We start from the raw sequence: 24,438 nt of genomic DNA, 5'->3' as shown, positions 1-24,438 counted from the left end.
CAGGGATCATGGATCAGTTTGCATATGTTAAAATACTTGAAGAGGTCATGTTGTCCTATGCTGAAGAGGACATGCCCTTGAAATGGTTGTTTCAACAAGACAATGACCCAAAACACACTAGTAAACGGGCAAAGTCTTGGTTCCAAACCAACAAAATTAATGTTATGGAGTGGCCAGCCCAATCTCCAGACCTTAATCCAATTGAGAACTTGTGGGGTGATATCAAAAATGCTGTTTCTGAAGCAAAACCAAGAAATGTGAATGAATTGTGGAATGTTGTTAAAGAATCATGGAGTGGAATAACAGCTGAGAGGTGCCACAAGTTGGTCGACTCCATGCCACACAGATGTCAAGCAGTTTTAAAAAACTGTGGTCATACAACTAAATATTAGTTTAGTGATTCACAGGATTGCTAAATCCCAGAAAAAAAAAAATGTTTGTACAAAATAGTTTTGAGTTTGTACAGTCAAAGGTAGACACTGCTATTTTTTTGAACACACCCCTTTCAACTAATTGCCCAATTGCACAGCCTTAAGAGCGTGCATATCATGAATGCTGGGTCTTGTTTGTTTTCTGACAATCTACTGAACCTACTGGTAACTTGTTTGCCACGTAGCAATAGAAAATATACTAAAAACCTTGATTATTCTGGTTAGTCACATTGTACTGCTATTATTTTGAACAATACTGTATTTGAAACAGAAATTTTTACTGATAAGTCTTTACTGTCACTTTTGATCAATTGAATGCATCCTTGCTGAATAAAAGTGTTCATTTCTTTGAAAGAGAATTCCATTGACACTAAACTTTTGACTGGTTGTGTACACTGTCAAAAATGATACAAGAAATACAGTACAGAAAATTCAACATCTATAGCCTCAAGTATTGGAAGATATTTCACAGAACGGGTGTATACAGCACAACAAGGCCATAATGACAGACATGACAGCTGCTGGATGCTGATGGCTCAGTGGGAATGCTGATCTGCTATTCCGACATATTTTAAGGTCTGTGGTGTCACTACATATTTTGTGTTGCCGCTGGTATTTCTCTGAATGCTTCAAAGCATGTTGGAAAAATGAACATCACAACCTCTCAAGTGTTTGAACTATAAATACTGCCTGGATTTTTTTCATTTTCTGTAGACAAACTGGACAAGCTGTTGCTATGCAGCTGCAATGCATATTCTCTTCTCTAGACGACTCAGCCCTAATTGATGTAACTCCGTTTTGGCTGATTAATTTTTATATAGCACATCTCTCCTCGCATAATTTGAGGTATCATTACAAACAAAGCTGAATGCTTAGGGCTAAATTTGTAGCAATAGTAATAGCGATTCTTGCTTTGTCAGATACTGTAGCACTGCACTTGCTCAAGCACATGTGATTTTAAGGTACTGTAGTTCCCGAAAAGTTGGTTTGTCAACTGGTTTGTCTCACATCACTTCCTCCTTCATGACATCATCATTTATCATCATGCATCAATCCAGTAATTATTACAGATTTTTTTGCACTCAGTGGCACTGATTCCAGCGCTCTGTGTTTAAACATTTAGACTTCATGTTGCTTGTACTCCAGTATCCCAGACATGCCGCGTCGTTTTAAAGCAGGCCTTTTTTGATCTTCACAACACCAATCTAAGTCTTACCATAATATAAACTGAATAAAAACACTTAAAAAAGGAAAACATGATTGGTCGGCTTATTTTCAACATGTAAAACCAAACAAAAAACTGTCAGACAGTAAAAAAGGTGTCAAGCACAGCACGTAGTTTCCTCCTCACAATAAATATACATCTTAAATAGTTCTGCAGTACCTGAGCGAGGACAAACTAACACCTTTTCTGAGGAGGCGGAGCACCAAGGTGTCGGGGGCAGCCCTCTTCTCTGTGAGACCCTCCGTGGAGTTTCTGCAGGGGTGGTCACTTGGTCCAACAGAGTTTTCATAGTGCAAACAAGTGTGTTCAGATGCTGGTGAAATTCACCCAGTGCTGTGGTGTCCATGTGTCAGTGATCATAAAAGGGCTGTGGTAATCTGGGAAGAGGCCTACGATGTAGCAAAAAAGCAGTTAGTTTTCATCCATAAATATGTGATTTTGCCCGCAGTATCACAGTGGGACTGACCTGTTTGGCAGTGGTATGGCAGGAGGCGGTCGTGGTACAGTTGGAATCGGGATGGCTAGAGGTCCAGGTATCCGCACTCCCGCTGCAGATGTGCTTCGACCCACCCCGTGCCCTCTGATTAAGGGGTCTGCGGGAAGTGGTTTCTGTGGGGGACTGGGCTTGTCGTGGTCCTACAGATAGAAGACAAATTTCCTGGTTTATCACACATATTTAAACTATTGTATAGACCAGGGGGTCCCAGCAACCTTTATGACCTTTATGACCACATTATGACTTAAAGTACTGAAGTATTTAAATTATGAATTATATATTAAAGCAATCTAACTGTAATCTTACCTCAATAATATCTATTTAAATTACACAAAACATAAAACTTTATGTGATGCACATTTGTGAGTCATGCATAAATAAACTGAATATGTTTAATAACACACACACACACACACACACACACACACACACACACACACACACACACACACACACACACACACACACACACATAGTTTTGAGTCAAAAGAATTTAGAACCCCTGTCATAGATATATATATATATATATATATATATATATATATATATATTAGTGCTGTCAATCGATTAAAAAAAATTAACTAATTAATCGCACAATTTTTTAAAATTAATCGCGATTAATCGCGATTAATCGCAATTGAAAGACTGAAACTTTTTGGATATGTAAATGTAAAATGTAAATAATTAATGTAAACTCAAGACAAAGAAACTATTTAAATTCAAAATATGATTGTTTATTGGAATTTTTGTTTAACTTGTAACACAGATTTTCTCATGTAAACAACATACCTGCAATAAACCATCAATATCCTCCAAATTAACTGTTGGCTTGAAAGCCATATTTATTAAAGAAATAAAAACACAGGCATGTAAGTACCATTTGAATTTCAAAACAATCAATGCCAATAAAAAACAAAAATGATTTCCATGTTGAATTCTAAGTGGACTGCAAAAAAATTCCAAAGTATAGTCATTGCCAGTGCTTTAAGTGGGCCAGTACACACCGGTACTTCCAAATATAGCTCTTGAGCGTACCGCCACCTCTCTGTGCGCCCAGAACGTGCTTGTAGCGTACCGGTACGCTCATTTGGACATCTGTTTTAATGGAGGTTTTAATCTTTTACCTGCACTGCCGATTTTCAGAGCGCCCTTCACAATGCAAGCTTGCTAATTCATCCCACCCAGAGCAGAAACTACATTACCCATTCACCCTTAAGTTATACAAGTGAATAGCGCATGTGTCGCTTTTCCCACTGTTAAGTGTCAACAACTCAACGTGGCCGGAGAAGGTGTGTGAAACTCGTTGTGAGTTATACTAAAGCAAAATATTGAGTATTTATTGTCTGATAAACATTAAAAACTGTCTGCGGAGGTTGAGTCGTCCTGCAGCCCCCGCTGGCTGTTCATTGGCTGCAGCATCTTTTTTCTAAGTTCTAAAAAAATACCGTAGACGGCAAGGCACAAATTTAGATATTCATTTATCTAATTAATCTATAGCCTATGCACAAAGACAATATGATCTTTTTGTTCCCTTTTTGTTTTAAAGCTTGATGAAGAGAGAGAGCGCAAGTTGCTGCAGCTGAGGAGGACAGTGATGCACGCGCACAGGAGTGATTGACAGTTCGCGGCACTGTTTACAAAAAATACTCCGCTACACAATTATTTCTTTATTTTCGTTTAAGCTTATTAACGTAAGCGTTACAGAAAGGTCTGATTTACGCACTGTTACAGTCATTGTTTTTTTTTTTTATTTAAACAATGACATTTGAGTTCATGATTTTAATGTTGCTGTTTCTTGTGGCAGACTAAATGAAGAGTAATGTTTCTTGTGGCAGACTGAAGAGTAATCCGGCAGAGTTTTATACTGAAACTTTCCGTCTAAAAGTCCTTCCTTGGTCTTATCCATATTTCTTTGCACGTTGAACACACATAGGCCACAACTGGAAATAAAAAAAACTGCAACCGCGTTAATTGCGTTATTTTTTTTTAACGCGTTAAATATTTCAAATTAATCGAATGCGTTAACGCGCTAATTTTGACAGCACTAATATATATATATACTATATATTATACTAATGCCACTAGATGGAGCTGTGATTACACTCCTCGTCCTGGTGAACCCTGCTGGCAACAATGCAGAATAACAAAACAAAATGTGCAGCACTCCCATCCCCAACACCCAATTCACCCCATGTTAAGTCAAGAGGTCATTGTGTGTTACCAATTTACTCAGAGGATGAGGTCATGGCATACAGCTGTTACCTTTTCACAGCTGTTCAGCCTTGTTTTGTGGAAAACACTGGAGAAACTGACTAATCCAAAATGCTGAGACAACAAAATCAATCCATTTTTGTGTCTTTCTGGAACAGCCATTGTACAGAAAAGTGACACGTTCCTGCAAAACCCTCATCCTAGAGAAAGCAATGTCATTACGGCAATACAAGACCTTTTAATCATGAGTGCACGGCGGTGTGTCGAGCCATGAGGCCAATTTGCGAGAACACCGTAAGAGGTGAAAGTGTTTCATGGCTCCCCAAATTAATGTGAACTCAGTCAAGTAGAAAAGGGCACTCAGAGAGCACTAAACAAACCACGGTGATTTCATATGTTAAAGGGTTTAATGTGAATACTTTCAATGAGGTCATTATATAAGCCAAGCTAACTTCAATGTATCAGTAGCCTGTATTGTGTGGCACAGCTACAGAATGTGAGCTCTGAAAGGCTTTTTGACGAAAGGCAACTGATGGGGAGCAAAAAACGTCTTCAAGACAGAATCCGTGGCATAATCTATATGCAGCTTCTGTAGCAAAATACAGTAATGAATTTACAATGCACGTCTATGGGGCAAGGAATTCACTTTTGGTACAAAAATGCATAGCTGTATTGTAAAAAGTAGGATCTTGTTATGTGTTTTCTAATGTAATTCCTATGTGTGGAGCTCCATGTCAACAGTATTTTACAAGTCACATCCTTTGTGGTATCCTTGCACATACTGTGACATTTAACAGGTTTATGAGCTTTAGAATATGATTGTAGACTGCGCAGACAAGGTTCGTAAATGATTTAATCAATGCTAGCATGTTCGTTTTGTTTATAGTTTACATTTATTCAAGTATAATGTCTCGGCTTATATTGTAATTGAAAAAAACAAAAAAACAAAACAGCATGTCACAGATGGTTGTATATTTAGGATATTATCTTTCCTCTGGAGTAACATGTTTACCCTACGGGCAAAAACCAAACAGCCTCCTACCTCAAAATTTCAACCTTAATAGTACTTTATAAAGAGAATCTAGTAAACCTATCTCATGGATCAACCTTTGGGTTTCATATTTTAGAATACAATGTGTTATCATATGTGTTATAATCCAAATACCCATCTTGCACTTTTATAGCATGTATATAGAGTCGCGTTGGGGTGAGCCTTTCACAGTGTGCTGGATGTAACCACAGCTAGTTGACTGCAGTGCCGTGAAGTCGAGCTGAGATTTAAAGCAACAGATGTTCTTCTTCATGCTGTCTGATAGCATATCCTGCCAACGTCCCCGAGCAGCACTTATCGTCTAAACCACATACCTTCACACACGGGCGTCTCTCATCCCATCTCACAGGAAAGCTCTCATGCACCCGTCCAATCTCATTCTCGCTGTATCACTTTCACTCCTCCGCCCGCTCTGTCTACCCCACTTTAATATTTTTTGTCTTTGTTTATCTTCAAATGGAAACTTCATATTAGAAATGTATGTGCTGTGTGCGGCTATGGAAAGTGCAGAAACCTCCACTTGGTTTCTGCATCTGTCAGTCTCTTTCAACCAATGAAGTTGTATCAGCTGCAGTCTTAGGGGTCATTTACACAGAACACGTTTTTTCATTATAAAACTTGGAATGGGATAAAAGGACTCAAGACGGGTCTTAATTTATTTTAACTTTGAGTGCCGTGTTTTTAGAAGGACATGCAAGAGACGCTGGAAAAGATGTGTGACGTGAGCGAGACATCAGTCTATTAAGTTACTTTTCTGGGTAAACAGGCACTTATGGTAAAACCTCCTGACCCACAAGCCTTTTTCTGCTATATTTTTTGTGATTACAGGCTAACAATTCTAATGCCAATTCATAAAAAATGAATATGTGATTCTATTTGGTACATAATGTTCATACTCACATTGTGTACTAATCAGGAACTACATGACAAAGCATTGATTCTACATGACACTGTTTTTAAGTTGATCCGATAATATTCATATATATTTTTAATGTCAGTATATATGTTGATAATGGATATTTAATTGTGCATTTTTTTATTGTATTGCATTATATTATATTAAAACTTTTTGCACCAGACATTTTTTTTTCTATTTAGTGTATTATTTAAATTATTTAAAGAGCCAGTAAGATGAAAATTCTAAGCTTCCTATCACTGTTTATAAGTCCTGTACAATAGGTTTAAATCCATCCAAGGTTAAAAAACATTGTCATTTTGTCAAAATATCATTTTAAAATTACCTCAATTCTCAGAGATCCCCAAACGTTTCGCGCAAAGCTGTTCAAAAGATTCAGTTTCCTTAAACCCCACTTTTCGGTAGCATACTGTGTTCTGATTGGTCAACTAACATAGTCAGTTTTGATTGGTTGTTCCGCACAAAACTTCATGGTAAACAATGCGTTAGCATCTTTTTGGGTGAATTATGTCTTATTCCTCTCACCGCGAAGCAAACAGTAAAATAAAAAACTTGAACAGTCTCGCTGCTTTTTCTTCTGTGTGGGTGTATTCAAGCCGCGCGCTTCAGTTTGAATCTGAATAGCGTGTTCAGCGCGGGGAGTGGACACATATAATGAAGGGAGACGTGAAAAAGGGACATCGTGTTGTTTTCATATGGATTACTTTATCACAGAATATCTGTTTTCAGCAGTACTTGTTTCGTTTTAAATAAGACATGTCAAGCTTTCTATAGATATCTCTCTCATGTCTCTTCGTTGAGTATTCACGGAGTTACACTTCATTTTAATGACATGTTTGTACATGACGATCAGCGCAGACAGGCTGCAGACAGCACACATACTGATAAGACGCTCGGGAGAAAACAGACACATAACTTCATAATCATACTTCGCGTTGTGATTCGGAGATGCTCGTTGGTCTAAATAAAGTTGGTAATGAACCCTCTTTTATGACCAAACGCTTTGAAAATCCCGCTGTACTCACCGAGATTAGAAAAGCAGTCATCAGTGAAATGTTGTGAACACAACAAAAGGGATTTGTTGTATTGCTCTGGTATTGTGGTAAAAATGAATTTTAGCCATTGGTTCTTCTGATCTTCATTCGTTGGCAGTGAAAATAAAACAAACTTGCCTTTACAATTAAAAACACACTGTCTCCTCGACATGATGCTATCACACCAACCAGAGCGTCTGTGTGTTGGGGGGGGGGGGGGTTGTTGGGGGGGGGGCAGGTCAGAGTTCTGTTTCTCTCAAGACGGTAGGCGGAGATTATTATGCAAAGTGTCCCTAGTGACGTACATAGAGATGGGCAAAATATTTGAAATCTATAACGACTCGTTTCAGCAATTCAGAGTCGACTCCTTACTTTAGAAGCCATTAACTTTATAAATTGTGTACTTTTTGGTTTAATTACTTTGCACATTGTTTACACTGATGGACAGCTACATCATACACGGTAATACAGGTAAATTTCCCATCTGTGTGGCTCTTCAAATAAAAAACACTTGTGTTGCTCCTACATCAGATATCCTAGCTCTTACAAAAGTACCAGCAGTCTCACGCATATTATTAACAGCTCTCTGACACCCACATCCTTATTTCCAGGGTATTAAAGTACATTTTTGAAAATTCAATCACAGGTTGCCAGCTGAGATGCATTTACAGTTATCACCTGGTAATAAATATGTTTTGAATCTGTCTCTTTTGACCACTTCTATTCAAATTTTGTCAAACTCTACATCACTTTTGCAGGATTGAATTAACCTGTGTATGTTGGTTTTGAACGAGTGGGAAATTAAGCAAAAGCAAATGATAAGGGAAAGCAGCTGTGGTGCCAATGTTCCTTACATTAAGGAGTTACTTGATTGATGTACTACTACATGTTGAGGCCAGCTCAATTGGGGTAGAAATGCTACTTCATGAAGTGAGTTTTTGCAGGGTTGGATGTCTGGTACATGGTGAAAGTACTTACCTGGATGTTAGCGTAGGGCAGCTGGCGTGGGAGTGTGTGGAAGCCTGCCGCTCTGCCTGGCGAGTGTGTGTGTGACACCAGAGTCCTGTGAAGCTGCAGACCTGTGATGGGCATGGGGTGGCTAATGTGGACGGGCTGGCAGCGCGTGGGACATTCAGGCAGCCGACGCAAACTGTGGAAGTTGTGCGGAGGAAGGAGAGGCTCCGAGCTGTGATGAGACATCTGTGGAAAACAGACAGCTCTTGAAAATAAAGATACAAGAATGCAATACGAGCTCTACCGCTTTTCTTACTGCTAACCTGAGCAAACAATCTAAACATCTTATTGCATATGCTGCCTCACAATTCAATACTGTTTTAGGTCCTCTTTTATAATAAAGGTATTCATGCATGCTGTTGTGGCATGGCACACAGACTTAAAATACCCAGATGGAGCAATCAGTCAGTGCTTTACTTTACCAACACCCTTCACTGGCAGCTGCCCAATCACATTGAGGTCTGAGCAAACAAAGGCTTCAAAATCCAACAAACAGTTTCAATCATGACATTGTTATGCTACTCAAGTACATTAGACTGAATTAAAACAGAAACCCTTCAAAATTAATCTTTGAGGTTTTAGATGAAGATCTGGACTTCATTAATATTCTTTGATGGTCGATACTGGAGACTAAATCAATTATGCACCTAAGTCTCATGCCGTGTACACAGAAAGCAAGGGATGGATTGGCTTGGACAGGCATAGTAATTCTGCGAGTGAGCTGACCTCATCTGCTCCTCACTGGGCAGGACAGACACCGAAGTGATGAATTATGGAATTTGAGGTTTAATAAAATATCTTGTAAGTGCTTGTTGATAATAAGGGTTTAAATATTCATTTAAATAAATAAATATTCATTACCATTCTTCACAAAATCATACCATATATAATAAAATCTGTTTTTTGGTCACAAACAGTCTGCTTTGATTCAGTTCAGTATGATTATTAAAAAAAAAACATTTAGACAAATGCAGCTGTAAGGAAATTGTACTAATGAAAACAGGCAAATCATTTTGGATAAGACATATTGAAAATATATAATCCACTACCTACTATTATTTAAAATATTATTACATATTTTGGACGTTCTAATCATGTTGTGTGCCTGAGTCCGTGATGATGAGTAGAGTATCACTCTTACCTTGTCACAGCGGGAGTGTAAAGGTAAAGAGGCGGGCTTGTGCTGAGGCGAGACCCTGAACACTGACTGTGTCTGCGGGGGGCTGGGAGTCTGCTTTCGCCCTACTGATCTGTAAAATTAAGAAACAGTTTTCAAAAACTTTCATGTTTTAGGTTATGGTGAATATAATTACTACAGTAGGGATGACTCCTTTTTATTAAACTCTAATGCGAATAGAGCACACATTTTACTTGCTCATAATTATTTTTAAAAAGCAAAAATCATGTTCAAAATAAGGCAAGTACAACGTAAGTAAACAAAGTTTAGGCAGTAAATATTAAAAAACAATTAATACAATCAAATATATGCGGTGAGTATAAGAGACTTCCATAAACAAATGTTCTCGACCTCAAACTCCATCAAATACTGACCTAACGCTCCCTGTTTAAGCATCAAATGTCATCATGTTAACCCACTAACCCCCATAACTTTCGCACAAAACACTCAATAATACTAGAAAAGGACTTTTTGGAGATAACATACTCCACCCAGAGGAATGACATAAGTAACGCAGAAGTTCATCCACAAAGAAAACTATTCTCACCTCAAAAGGGTGATTTAGACAGCTTTATCGGGGTTTTACTGAATAATTCAAGTGCTTTAACAAAAATACAAGCTTCACAATTTAGACTGTTAAACCCTCTGGAATGCTGGCCCAGTTTACTTCTATTGAAAGTGTGTGACCATGAATTTTACTTTTTCAAGGAACAAGTCAAAATGATTTTCTGTGCAAAACTACATTATGCCCCGAATTCCTGTTGATATGAACTTAAACTGAACCTGAAACTTAATTCCCTTAAGCTTCAATAAAACTCAAGGGACTTTTGTTGTCCCTGGATGGAAACCAGCAGGAATCCAGGATCAAACATATTTTGGAAACTATCGCTGGGGGAAACTGCACCATTTTCAGTACCTGAGCTTTTGGATGGCGCTCTTCTTATTGATGCAGAGCATCCGAACCAACGCTTTCCTCTTCAGGCACACAATCAGTCCCGCCGACAGCAAACAGAGGAGGGTGACCAGCGCGCCCACGGCCACAGCGCTGCTGTCAGCTGTTGTCACATAGGACAGCACGCACATTAATACACACACTCGCACATCTGTTGTACAGCACGGCACAGAATGGCACAGAGAGGGAAAACACAAGAAGTCAGAGTCAGGTTAGAAAGAAAAAGAATGGATCAACGTCCCTCAGTGTCTCCACCTGCATTGCTTTTACAAGATGTCTCAAAGTTCTTGAATGTCTGCTGAGTGACATCTAAACGCAGTGCTTCAGGTTTCCACCAGTAAATCAATGACGTGTCCTGTCAATGCTGTTATGCTCTTCCACTGGAAAATCGTTTAATGGGTTTGTAAGTACATTGTACTTTCAGGCTGCACTGTTCTACCTGCGGTGCGGCTGTCACAGAGGGGATGAAAGTGGTTAGAGCTAGTGCACTTCCTCAAGAGGTACTGTCGGAACATCTGAATGCATGAGGACAAGGAGGTCCAAACATACTCTATGCATGTTGGCAAACAGAAACGCTACTACAGTAGGTATGCAAAATGTAATGTATGCATCTTTGCATCCATTCTCAATAGACATTATATCAGGCATTTGTGTAAGCTTCTTTAATAGTCAGTTTTTTTTTATGTTTGTTTGATATATAAATAATAAAAAAATGATAACAGTTGTCTAATAAACCTGTCTTTGTGTATATAAATTGCTTTGTTCCTCTTTTGTAATTTGCTTTAGATGTGGAAAGTGTCTGCTAAATGCATAGATGTAAATACATTTGTAAATTTGTCATTTATTTGTAATTACGGATGGTCGTTTTCATCATTTTGTTTAATTTATTTGGGTAGAGTTGTTTTCTGAAATAAATAACTTTTAAAAAATAATAATAATGACCTTATAAACCCTGCCATTGTGCATACAAATCATTTTGTTCCTCTTTTGTAATTTGCTTTAGATGAAAGTGTCTGCTAAATGCAGAAATGTAAATCGGTTTGTAAATTTTTACACTTTTTTTAAAGTAAAGCATGGTCATTTCCATCATTTTGCTTAATTTCTTTTTCAGTTGTTTCTGAAAGAAAGAAAGAAAAAAAGAAAAAAAGAATGAAAGGTTTAAGAAAACTGCTGTTTTGTTTCATTTTTTTTGTGTAGAGTTGTTTGTGAAATTTTGTTTGATTTCAAATTATTTCTGAAAAAAAAATTAAAATAATAATAATTTTGTGTTTGCATACTTGCTTGGAAGAGTATGTTTCTGACTGGAAAGGAGCATATAAGCACTGCATTAAGTCATGCTATGTTAGTGTAATGCATACTGCTGTAGCAGTTAATTCAAAAGTGCAGTTGTCCATCACTGTACCGGCTTGTCTCATTGGTCCACTGTCGACGCTGCCGCCAAACCCCGCCCTATCACAGAAAGGAGGTGCCCAGTGAGCTTCACAGTGGCAGTTCTTCTTGTTGTTGCATTCCTGTAAACATAAAGCAACTGGCATTAATTCCACACACAGCTCAATGCCCCTGATCAAATTTCTTGCCGGACATTATCAACAACATCCCGTTGTTCAATGCTTAAGGAATTCTGGGGGATAATGGTATGAAATCTCCTCATGAGCATTCAGTTCATGGATGCTCTGCTCAGTGTTGCATTCAAGGGCAACATTTTTCCAATTGCACAAAAATGCATCAAATTTTTCCATCAGGATATGTGTCAGGGGTCGCTGCATAAGTTGATTGATGTCACTTGATGCTTAAATCAGTCTGAATATTAGATGTCTGCCTTCTAAAAAGGAAAGATGCAGCTATGTCTTTCCCGCCATAAAAAAACATGAGGAAACTTTTCAGACTCTCAAACTCTTGACACTTCATCCAACTTTCTTGGATGCTTGATGGTTTAAAAAAACAAAAAAACAGACCCTCTCCGCAGACAGACTCTTAAATTTCAAGGATTAATGAGATTGAGTCTTGATTTTGTGGACATGATCTTAAGACCTCTCAAAACTAGAAACCAATAGCCTTAGTGGTCTAGTATTAATTAAGATCTTGAGGGGTTTGTTGTGGGGCTTAAGGGGTCTAGTATTGGTCTCAGTATTTAGTGGTCTTCTATTGTTCTAGGTCTGGTTCTTTAAGGCTTCGATCTGGCCTAAAAACAACTAGCAGTTGGAGCATCCAGGATGCTGACAGTGCTACTAACATCTTTATTAACAATGATCAGTTCATCTTGCAGCACAGCTCCAGTAAGGAAATAGACATTGGAGAAAAAATGGATGCAATTGCATAGCCTACAGACGATATAAAAATTCCAATTTAGGAAGCGTATAACAAGAGAAAATAATATAAACATTACACGCTTGCACACGTGCCCTCCAGAGCTGACAGTGGGTGCAAATGCAAAAGACAGCGTGGGGATGTTCTTGTCCACAGCGTTTGGCAATTGCATTTTAGTAGTCCTCTGGCAAAAGAGTGCATGTGCATGATAAATGGCTCTTTTAATGGTACACAAATGAATTAAATATGACTCATATAACCTTATTGGAGTGACAGAGATTGATTGTGAAGTACTTCAACAGCTGAGACAAGCCTCAAGTCACCCAGCATGTTGGGAAAACAATATTGTGGCCGCAAAGGTGAACCACGGTATGATTGAGTGAAAAAATTGTTTCTCCAAAATCTGAACTCACTCGAATGTTCTTTCAAATCTTTATAACCTTTTTCCTTGAAACATAAAAAGTGAAGTTTTGAAGACTACCCAAGCTGCAATATTCTATAATATGGAAGGGACATAAAAGTGGACATATGACATGTAAGCTGTGTGTCACACACCTGGACTCATTTAATGTGTTTTTGCCCGTGACCCAGTTTCTGTCTTTCCGTGTTTGATTAGTTCCCAGGTGTGTCCATTCTCTTCCTCATGTGTTCCATGTCCCTGCTAATTTATGATTCCATCCACCTGTGTTTCCCCAATTATCCTTTGTACTTAAGCCTTGTCCTTTCAGTTCTGTTTTGTCGGGTCTTCGTTTGCACTTGCTACTTACGTGTGTCTACCTCTGTGCTCCATGTTGGATATCCCCTGTGTTGGATATATTAAAAGCCTTATTCCGTTTATCCTCGACTCCGTATTCCTTCAGGCAGCGTAAAACCGTGACAGAAGACCCGACCTCAAAAGAGAAAATAGAAAACTGCGTGTTCTTCCCTCCGTTTTGCTTTTGTTTTTTCACAGTCTTTTCTTTTCTTAGTGTCTATGGATCCCCTCTATCGTCCCGAATTCCTCATCCTCCTGCTGAAGCAGGAAGGACGTTCTCTCGAGGACCATACCAGACAGTTTGTCCTATTAGCTAATGCCACCAGCTACCCGGACGGCGCGCTCTGCACCTTCTACAACACCAGCCTGAACTCCAAGTGCAGAGCGTTGTCGTCCGAAGATGGTCCTCGAGAGGATTTCGCCGCATTCGTGGAGTGGACTCTGGCGAGAAATGGCTCATCTCTCACCGTCTGCCCCATAGAGGACCTCGCCAGCCCCACTCCCAACCCGGAGACCAGCCAGCCACCATCACGACGCACGGAGCCAGAGCCCACCGCAGCCGCAGAGCCCGAGCCATCCACTGACAGGGAGCCGGAACTCGAGAGCGCGACTGACCAGGTGTGTGAGCCGGCAACACCGTGCATCGTGGGAGTCCTCGTGGAGATCGAGGGCGTGGAGGAAAGCCCTGCCCACACTCCTGCGACTGAGGGTGAGCCGGATACAGTCTCTGAAAGTCATATGGAGCAAGTTCTGGATCTGATGGACTGGTCTATGGAGGTAATCCCTAATTTTCCTGTTTCCCCGCTGGTTCCGTCCAGCCCTGATTCCCCTGTATACCCTCTCAGTCTCCCACTCCTACCTCCTCCAGTCATTTCCTCTGCTCCATCTCCGCTGGTTACGCCCAGCCCTGAGTTTTCTGTTTCTCCGCTGGTTCCGCCCAGCCCTGAGTTTTCTGTTTCTCCGCTGGTTCCGCCCAGCCCTGAGTTTTCTGTTTCTCCGCTGGTTACGCCCAGCCCTGAGTTTTCTGTTTCTCCGCTGGTTACGCCCAGCCCTGAGTTTTCTGTTTCTCCGCTGGTTACGCCCAGCCCTGAGTTTTCTGTTTCTCCACTGGTTACGCCCAGCCCTGAGTTTTCTGTTTCTCCGCTGGTTACGCCCAGCCCTGAGTTTTCTGTTTCTCCGCTGGTTCCGCCCAGCCCTGAGTTTCCTGTATCTCCGCTGGCTCCGCCCAGCTCTGAATCTTCTGTTTCTCCGCTGGTTCCGCCCAGCCCTGAGTTTTCTGTTTCTCCGCTGGTTCCGCCCAGCTCTGAATCTTCTGTGTCTCCGCTGGTTCCGCCCAGCTCTGAATCTTCTGTTTCACCACTGGTTCCGCCCAGCCCTGAATCTTCTGTGTCTCCTGTATTCCCTCCCAGCCTCCCTCTCCCGCCTCCTCTCAAACCTGCTGGTCCCTCTACTCCTCTTTCGCTGGTTCCGTCCAGTCCTGATCCTCCTGTCCTTCCTCCCATCCTTCTCCTCTCTCCTCCTCCTAGACCAGCCAGTTCCTCGCCATCCCTGCTGGTGCCAGTCAGTCCCGCAGCTCACCCTCAGTCCGCGCCATCGGGGCGCGGTGGTTCGCCGCTGGACTGCCAGTCTCCAGCTCCGCCTTGGCGTGTTAAGGCCCTGTCTCCGCCTCCAGCCTCCGAGCCCTGGACTCCTCCTCGGTCCTTCGACCCAGCGGCTCCGCCTTGGCTCTTAGCTCCCTCGTCTCCACCGTGGCCTGTCATCCCACCTGCTCCACCGGGCTCCCTCATCCCTCCGGCTCCACCTTGGTCAGTCGTCGACCATCCGCCGCCTCGGGACTCCACTCCTCTGGTTCCACCTCGTCACTCCATCCCTCCGGCTCTGTCAGGCTCCTCCTTCCCTCCGGTTCCACCTCCATCCTCGGTCGCTCCGGCTCCACATCGGTCTGCCAGGACCCTGCCTCCGCCTTGGTCGCCTGAGCCTTCTGCTTCACCTAGGCCCTCCGGAACCTCGACGTCCCCCTGGCTCTGCGGCTGTGCTGCTCCATCTTGGGCTCCTCACCCACCGGTGCAGTCTCCGCCTGTCGGCCCCCTGGTGTCGTCGACCCTTCCTTCACCATGGCTCCTCCCGCCGTCGACTCCACCTTGGATCTCCGTCCTGGCTGGTCTCTGGTGGACCATCTGGCTCTTCCTGCTCCTGTCTCCTCCCTGGCTCCTTCCTCCGTCGTCTCCTCCTTGGCTCCTCCTTCTGTGGTCCCTGTCTGCTGGCCCCCTCCTGGAAGTCCGTCCTCCACCGGAACCTCCTCCCAAGTTCCCACCTACGCCTCCCCCTGTTGTTTCTACGGTGCGAGGACGCACCTACCGGGAGGGGGAGTACTGTCACACACCTGGACTCATTTAATGTGTTTTTGCCCGTGACCCAGTTTCTGTCTTTCCGTGTTTGATTAGTTCCCAGGTGTGTCCATTCTCTTCCTCCTGTGTTCCATGTCCCTGCTAATTTATGATTCCATCCACCTGTGTTTCCCCAATTATCCTTTGTACTTAAGCCTTGTCCTTTCAGTTCTGTTTTGTCGGGTCTTCGTTTGCACTTGCTACTTACGTGTGTCTACCTCTGTGCTCCATGTTGGATATCCCCTGTGTTGGATATATTAAAAGCCTTATTCCGTTTATCCTCGACTCCGTATTCCTTCAGGCAGCGTAAAACCGTGACACTGTGTGAGGAACAGTAATTTACAAGAATCTTGCCCTGGAAATGTTGCTTAACAGCTCTGATCTCCATTCACTTTCAATGCAAAGAGAAGAGCAGCTTGGACATTCTGCTACATTCTTCTTTTGTTTTGTTTTTTCAGAATAAAAGAAAGTCATGCGGGTCAAACAACAAAACAACAAGATTAGTAAATGATGACAGATTTTAATTTGGGTGAACTATCATATATATTTAATGTATCAAACTTTCAGGAAAGACCATGACTGACACAAGGTTACACTGTGATCTAATTTAGTCCAGAATCAGTGTCTTAACTGTGCTTTTAACTGTTATTTCATCCATAGCAGTAAACTAGTTCAAGTAAAGTTATAGTATGTGGGCCTAGTTGGTGAAGTGCTATTATGGGCACATGCTGTCCCCTTTGCAGACAGCTATAATGTAATGAAACTGACATTTTTATAAAAGGCAAGACTTTCAGCACAGGGCAATAATTTGTGCTGACTTACTATCAGCATTCCCGACTCAAATCTGAGCCTAATGCCTGATAATTAATGTCAGAGAAATTAAAGAGGTTAAACTTTTCCTGCAGATTTGAGGAAATATCAACTGACAGAGTGGAAGCGACCTTACCCCTCTTCCATTACACTTCCCAGAGCACTTGTGCACTCCGAAGACACTGACATTCTGACACTGCCTGTTCAAACACATCTGTTATGATGAGAGAGAGACAGAGAGAACTGCAGGTTAAGAAAAAAACAAGACTTAATGGACTTAACTCCTTTTTTTTTTTTTTTTGTAAGGGCCAGGGTGGCAAATTAATGCCAATAGCCAGTATTATATATATATATATATATATATATATATATTACTGTTACAGTTTTAATTATGTAATAACTCTAAACATACCTTTAAACCTAACCTTAACCCATATAGTCAAAATATATTATCATTACTTCTTTATGTAAGTACACTGTAAGTACATGTAAATGCAATACTGTAAAATAAAGTGCAAATGAATTATTATTATTTTTGTTTATATGCAGATATGGATTTTATTTCTCACTGTTAAAAACTAGGGTTATCAAAAGAACAAAACAATCCTAATTAATTTACTTTATCTAAACAACTGATACATTTCTTTAGAATAAAATAATTTATATAATAATTTAGTGATTTTCTTTTTGTTTAAAGTAATCATGAAAGTCTGTTTAATTATCCAAATTAGTCTTTTTAATGATCTTTTAAGTTTTTTTTCTCAAATAATATAGTGCTTGTATATATAATATAATATAATATAATTATACACCGATATAGCCTAAATTAATATGTGGATGTTAAAATGGATACATTGGGGAGGTTTTTTTTAACAAAACAAACACCATATGGAAAATAAAATGGCCAAATATCATCTCAGCCTGCTGATAAACCACTAGCATAATTTCTTGATGACACAACTAATATCTACCAGATGATTTATTCTCGTACCATTCCTTCAGCACACTTAGTGCCTGCCAATACCAGTCCTGGATCAGGCATATCGTCACCCAGGTACACATGTGTTCCACGGCACAGAATACGCCCACCCGCTTGCAGAGGTATGTTTGTGTCTATGGAGACCGCATTGGTTCCGATCACAGGCCTGTTGGCACCTCCTTGGCACTGAATTTTCCCACACCTAGCATCCCTGTTTAAATCACACAGACAAAATACAATGAGTGAGCATGCAACAACAGTGCTAAATGTTTTTACACTGAATAAATGGGAAAAGATGAAAAAACGCCTGAAAACCAGAAAGCAGATTGTGTTGTCTTGAGGTAATCTCACCTTTCACACCCTCTCACTCATCTGTGAGGAGCAGAGAGTGTAATTAATAGTGACAAAAGATTACATGCAAAACCATGGGGATGCCACTGTCGCAGAATAATAATGTCATGGCAAAAAATAAATTAATAAAATTACATTCATTACAACATTTGATGGGCCATCTTTTAATAATCAGACAGCAAGCAATATGAATGAATCAGGACAACCTTAAGCAATACTATTCTTCATTTCACACTTATCATTCTTTATTTTATTATTCTTTTGTTTGAAAATTGTTATTTCCGTGTCAGTCACTGTTTCTACAGTTTAATTATGTATGCTGTATTGGCACTATAACAGCAAGTAGAAAAAAGTTACAAAGCAGCAAAGGAATAGTTTAACAAACAAAACAGAACAATGTTGTGTCAAACAAGGAGAACAAGCAAAACAAAAAGTAAAGCAAAGACAAACAAAAACATGATCAAAAATTTAGTTAAGTTAAACAAAGCAGAACAAAACAAAACTGAAAAAGAAAACTAAACAAAAAGCAAAGCATAAGAAGCAAAACAAAATAAACAAAATTAAGTGAACTGAAACAAAAAGAAAAAAAAAGAAATACTATAATAAAATGCAAAACTGAAGCAAATTTGAAAAATGAATGTAATTGTAAGTAGTTATTATAATACAGCTTCTGTCATGATGATTTATGACTTTGACCTTTGACCTTTTGACAGGTTGAACTTCCGGTAACCTTATGATGGATGGGCGGAACTTTCCGACTTCAAGGGTTAACCTATGACCTTCCCACGCATCGATCATGCGGTTTTGACAGAAAGTTTTACCCTATTGACCTAGTTAGTTCTAAATCATGGTTTTGACGGCTAGTTTAAACGTAAGATGAAAGACTCCCCACACATCGATCATGCGGTTTTGACAGAAAGTTTTACCCTATTGACCTGTTAGTTCTAAATTAAAATGGTATATGAAAGACTCCTCACGCATAGATCATGTGGTTTTGACAGAAAGTTTTACCCTATTGACCTAGTTAGTTCTAAATCATGGTTTTGACGGCTAGTTTAAACGGAAGATGAAAGACTCTCACACATCGATCATGCGTTTTTGACAGAAAGTTTTACCCTATTGACCTGTTAGTTTTAAATTAAAACGGTATATGAAAGACTCCCCAATCATCGATCATGCGGTTTTGACAGAAAGTTTTACCCTATTGACCGTTAGTTTGTTTGAAGTCTGTGCCAGTTGTTTGAACTCTGTGTCAGTTAGCTTGTTTGAAGTTTATCACAGTTATAAGGTTATGTGTGTGTGGTTATAAGGCTTCTCCCCCTCCCATTACATTTATGAGCGGTGTATAAATGGGGTCGGTGTGTTCTACACCCATCACCGGAAAGGGAAACATGAGCTACATGAGCATGGATGGTTTATCCTCCCCTCAATCGGCAGATTTGGGGCCGAGCAACAGGATGTTGAATAGCCTGACTATGGCGCCGAGAAAACCTTTCGGACACATCCGTTTGACAAGTTTTCTCCATGAAATTTCAGAATGGACTAAAGGTGAATTTATGATGCGTAGTAACCGCGTATTTGGATACAAATTTCACAAACCAACTCGAGTCGTTACGCTCTACACCACCGACGGCCTCGGTGAGTTTCAGGCTGGGGAAGACGAGTGTCTGGTATTTCCTGAAAAAGACTGGTCTCTATTTTACAAACGTGTCTGGAATGATCTGAATGACGGCGGCGAGGAGCCTTTGTACGTGGCGGAGTGGGACGGGACGACCCCGAATGTCCGGTACCGTGTGGTGGGTGACCATACTCAAAAGAGACCGAATGATTCTGTTTACATATTCTGCTGTAAAGACAAGACAAAGCTCAACAACACACGGTTTGGACGCATCCTGCCTAACGAGCATCACGATCTGTATGAAATGCAGTTTTTGTTCAAGTGGTGCGATCTGGATCTACTGAATAGGCTTTTTTCAACCATCAACAAAATGTTCAAATGGTGTGACATGCATGACGGATACAACAAAATTAAAGTGCAACTGTTCCACCCCGAGAGATGTGCTCGGAGCAGCACATACTCTCTGCCGTCCCCGCCCATTCACTACAACCATTCTAAAGCTCCACGGTCGGACCTCGTCAAGCGCCGTGTATAAATCAAGGCTGAAGCGCTCCAACGCCCCCCTCCCCTTTTCCACAGCGATCATAAAATACCGCGACTCGACCCTCCCGAGCATCATTTATAAACCATGGCCGAAGACCACGTATGCAGCTGCGGTATCTCTTTCGACAGCATTCTCGACCCTCCCGACGACGCAACCCTACATACTCCGACTGACGCCGGCGGTCCATCGGGCCTCCACAACGACTGGGTCTCGGCTAAAACGGTCAGACGGCGCATAGAGTTAGAATCGTGCCTTGAAAATGATTGGGCTCCCAACAACATCGTCGCCGCTGAAGCCTCGGACCTCCAAAACTACTTCAGACCACCTATCAAACGTAGCTTAGACTCAGATCTGATGATCGGGAGTCCCAGCCCCCGCAGAGGGGACAAAAGTTTAGGGGTCCAATCGCAAGACTCCTCTACATTCGACCGAACCCTTCCTCATTCTAATCCTGACTTCGACGTCGTAGACGGATGTTTCACCGACGTCGGATTCAAAATCGTGAAAGCCGCGACCGTGGTTTTACTGCAACATCTCATCAACGATAAGCAGAAGGACGAGTGCGAGGGTTGCGCGATTGACCATCCTAGTCAGCTACAACATTCCTGTCTGTTTGACCCTCCCAACTACTACTTCGACACACACTTTGACGAACTTTCGGGCAAGCTGTTTAAACCCTCTTTTCATTCCATCATCACTACCCTCCTGGAGCGGTGCGGGTTAAAATCTCAACCCCATCGTATTCAAGGAACAGTCGGAACTATTCTGCGCGAATTAAAAGACGAACCATTCATCGTCTCCAAGGTGGAAGAAATCAGGGCGAGACTTCTGGACAAACCCTGCAAGGAAATAGTCGGCGACGTCGTTGATCTCTGGGAAAATCTCCCAAACGCGAATGGCCAGTGACCAAACCGCCTCCAACATGGGTGCAGCCTGTAGCCTAAAGTACTGTATGGAATTATTGTTTAAAGACCATTACAGAGAGCAGATGACGAATCTCGTGAGCAAGATTATTATGGACGCATCCCACCCTGATACTCCGTGTCACGATACCGTGCGCGAGGCAAATCTAAAGAAAAATATGACGTATATAAGAGGACTGGTTAGCTCGTGGGACTATTTGACGGACAAATGTGTTGACGGTAACGATCCACCCATCGTAATGATAAAACAGGTTCTAGATATGTTGTGTGAATCACGATCCCCGCTCGAGATCACCGATCTGCTGAGTACCTGTACCTACGTGGCAGATGTCTGCACCGAGCTAATGAAGAAATCAAAAGAATATGACTCCGATGATCAGGACGACGTTGTCAAAATCGTCGAAGTGATTACAAACGTGGACAAAATTGTCGTAATGTACGTCGATTACATCCTTGACAAAAACATGATGGCCTGCCGCGATTTTCTTTTCTGGTTAGATTACCACTGACGGTATTATTAATCCATTTTGTATCCTGTAACACCCCTGTTATAACCGTTGTACATTTTAGTCTGTATATGTAACATCATTATATCCATTTTTGCATGTTGAATCGTATTAACCCCATTCTTTTTTTTTAAACAGAGAGTATGTATTATTTTTACATGTTGTATTAATACCATTTTACTTATAGTATCTTTTCTATCCTCTATTATATCCTTTTTACTTAATAGTATTTCTATTATATCCATGTTTACTATCTTTTATTATATCCATGTTTACTATCTTTTATTATATCCTGTAACATTTTTTTTTTAATAAAAGATTGATTCAAACCGCTTGTACGCGTCATTCTTTTTGACGGTTGCGACGGCACCATGTCGGAGCTCATGAAAGAGGCTTATTACACCCCCTCCAACCCTGGCTCTTTAGGCGGTAAAAAACGATTAAAAGACGCCGTCTTGAAAGACACCGGGGTCCGTCTAAGCGATAAACAGGTCTCAGAATGGCTGGCTGGTGAGGACGCTTACACATTACACAAACCAGCGCCTATAAAATACAAACGAAACAGAGTGGTCGTGTACGGGGTCGATACTCAGTTCCAGGCCGATCTCGTCGACATGATCGCCTACGCTAAGGATAACGACGGTCATAAATATCTGCTGACGTGCATAGACGTATTTAGCAAGTACGCCTGGGTTCGTGTGTTGAAGAATAAGAGTGGTCTCGAGGTCGCTAGAGCGTTCGAGTCTATCCTCGAAGAGGGCCGCGTGCCTCAGAAATTGCAGACGGATCAGGGAAAGGAATTTTTTAACAAACAATTTCAAGATGTGATGAAAAAGCATGACATTAATCATTTCGCTACCGCTACCGATTTGAAAGCCAGCGTCGTGGAACGATTTAACAGAACCTTAAAAAGTCGTATGTGGCGATTTTTAACGGCTACAAATTCCCGTCGATACATAGATGTTTTACAAGACATCGTGCAGGGGTACAATACCAGTTATCATCGAAGTATCAGAATGAGACCCGTGGACGTCGGTAAAGTAAACGAGGATCAAGTGTTTCAAAACTTGTACGGCGATATAAAGAAGACCGAGAGATCCGTATTTAATTTCAAAGTCGGCGACGTCGTCAGGATTTCTAAAGTGAGAGGTCCGTTCGCCAAAGGTTATGAGCAGAACTACACGGAGGAATTTTTCACCGTATCCTCGCGTATTCCGCGTCAACCCCCGGTCTACAGACTCACCGATTACGACGGCGATGTCATCGAGGGGTTTTTTTACGAAAAAGAGCTGCAAAAAATAATTGTGAGTAAAAACAAATCTTTTAAGGTGGAAAAGATTTTAGGCCAGAAAAAACAAGGGAAATCTACGCTCGTTTTAGTGAAATGGCTAGGGTGGCCTTCAAAATTTAATAGTTACATAGATAAAAAAACTCTGCTGGACTTAAAACACCCCGTCGTTTAACGGATGAGATCATACCGGCGAAGGACCGCCATGGACGATCACGGGTTCTACGTCACGTTACCGTGCAATGCGTCGTCGTCGGTTTATCCTGAAAATCGCATATCCTCCTATACGACCAGGTTAGCAAAAGCTATAGACTTGAAAGGACAATGGGAAGTCGGACTCGCCGAAATCGAATATCCTAGAAGTTGGTACAACTTTGATGACGAAGACGGTCATTTCTTCCTACATACGGTCCCGGAACCCCCGGATAGCAAGACCTCCAAAGGCTCTTATAGCGGTTTTTCTGCAATTACGAAATTACACATAAGCGGCGGGTACTACGCAAACATTCGTACAATCCTGCGTGCTATAAATCAACTTACCGCACCGGCGGCCGTTTTGAGTCTCGACGAATTCAAAAACAAGGTGAATCTGACCGCGAAACCCAACATTTCGATAAGTTTTCGAGGGAGGCTAGCCACTATTTTAGGAACGACGCTAAAACCTCTAGGAGGTTTAAACTATCATAAAAAACCAGATTTTACCGTAAACGCCGTCGCGGACGCCCCTCATCAATGCGATATCAACGGGGGGTTCTACACGATGTACGTCTACACGGATATTATCCAATATCAAACGGTCGGCGATTCTTACGTTCCTCTTTTGAGATGCGTACATATATCGGGTAAAAGCAACGACTCGGTCATTGCTAGATACGACAACCCACATTACGCATCGATCAGCAAGGATCACATCACCGACATCACCATAGAGCTGAAGGACGATCAAAACCGCAGAGTACCATTTTCTTACGGGAAAGTCATCGTAAAACTACACTTTAAACCGAAAAATGGTTTATTATAGACCCGGAGAGACCGCCGACTACGTCAGCTACTACCGAAATCAGGCCGGCGGGGATTTGCCGGGCTATGCCGGGGGAGGGGTTATGTACGGAGCGGGGTTAGGGGGTCTTTTCAGAGGCCTGTTTAGGATGGCTGTACCTCTGTTAAAAAGAGGATTTAGCATCGCGAAACCCCATCTAAAATCGGCCGCTAAAAATATAGTATCCGACGTCGTCTCAAACGTATTGACGCGGTCTCATGACGATAAAGCTCAAGACGGATCCGGTCTGATGGTCATGGCCCGTAAGAGGATGTCTAAACCACCCGGTGTGAGGAGGCGTGGTCAGTGGGGAAAGAAGAAAACAACACTCGGACCGAAGAAACGCTCAGTCGTACGCAGAAAGCGTAAGGCGGGTGTTAGACGAAAGGCGTCGATCAAGAGAGTCGTAAAAACCATCTTCTAAC

General features: G+C 41.5%; 1 protein-coding gene across 2 annotated transcripts; it reads right to left on the bottom strand.

Annotated features, from left to right (window-relative positions):
* Positions 1-1,688: 1,688 nt before the first annotated feature.
* On the bottom strand, positions 1,689-18,542 carry LOC113117370 (disintegrin and metalloproteinase domain-containing protein 12-like). Of its 2 annotated transcripts, none has more exons than XM_026285994.1 (9): positions 18,096-18,542; positions 17,757-17,955; positions 16,902-16,979; positions 11,910-12,018; positions 10,472-10,658; positions 9,520-9,628; positions 8,343-8,564; positions 2,123-2,292; positions 1,689-2,045 (listed from the first exon to the last, which is right to left on the bottom strand). In XM_026285994.1, the coding sequence occupies exons 2-9, from the start codon at positions 17,805-17,807 to the stop codon at positions 2,006-2,008; spliced, it is 966 nt and encodes a 321-aa protein (XP_026141779.1). In that variant the 5' UTR covers positions 17,808-17,955; positions 18,096-18,542; the 3' UTR covers positions 1,689-2,005. The 2 variants fall into 2 exon arrangements, with proteins under 2 accessions (XP_026141779.1, XP_026141781.1); XM_026285996.1 differs by having other exon boundaries at positions 10,472-10,610; positions 18,096-18,541.
* Between the last annotated feature and the right edge of the window lie 5,896 nt (positions 18,543-24,438).

Source organism: Carassius auratus, chromosome 17, assembly GCF_003368295.1.
Source record: "Carassius auratus strain Wakin chromosome 17, ASM336829v1, whole genome shotgun sequence".
In the NCBI taxonomy this organism is placed as follows: Eukaryota; Metazoa; Chordata; class Actinopteri; order Cypriniformes; family Cyprinidae; genus Carassius; species Carassius auratus.
This window is presented reverse-complemented; position numbering and strand designations above follow the sequence as displayed.

Excerpts from the sequence above, each read along its gene's own strand:
- LOC113117370 (XM_026285994.1), bottom strand. The coding sequence starts at position 17,807 with ATGCCTGATCCAGGACTGGTATTGGCAGGCACTAAGTGTGCTGAAGGA. Across the intron at positions 8,565-9,519 it reads TACACTCCCGCTGTGACAAG|ATGTCTCATCACAGCTCGGA; the intron begins GTAAGAGTGATA and ends TGTTTTCCACAG. Across the intron at positions 2,293-8,342 it reads TGCCCTACGCTAACATCCAG|GACCACGACAAGCCCAGTCC; the intron begins GTAAGTACTTTC and ends TTCTATCTGTAG.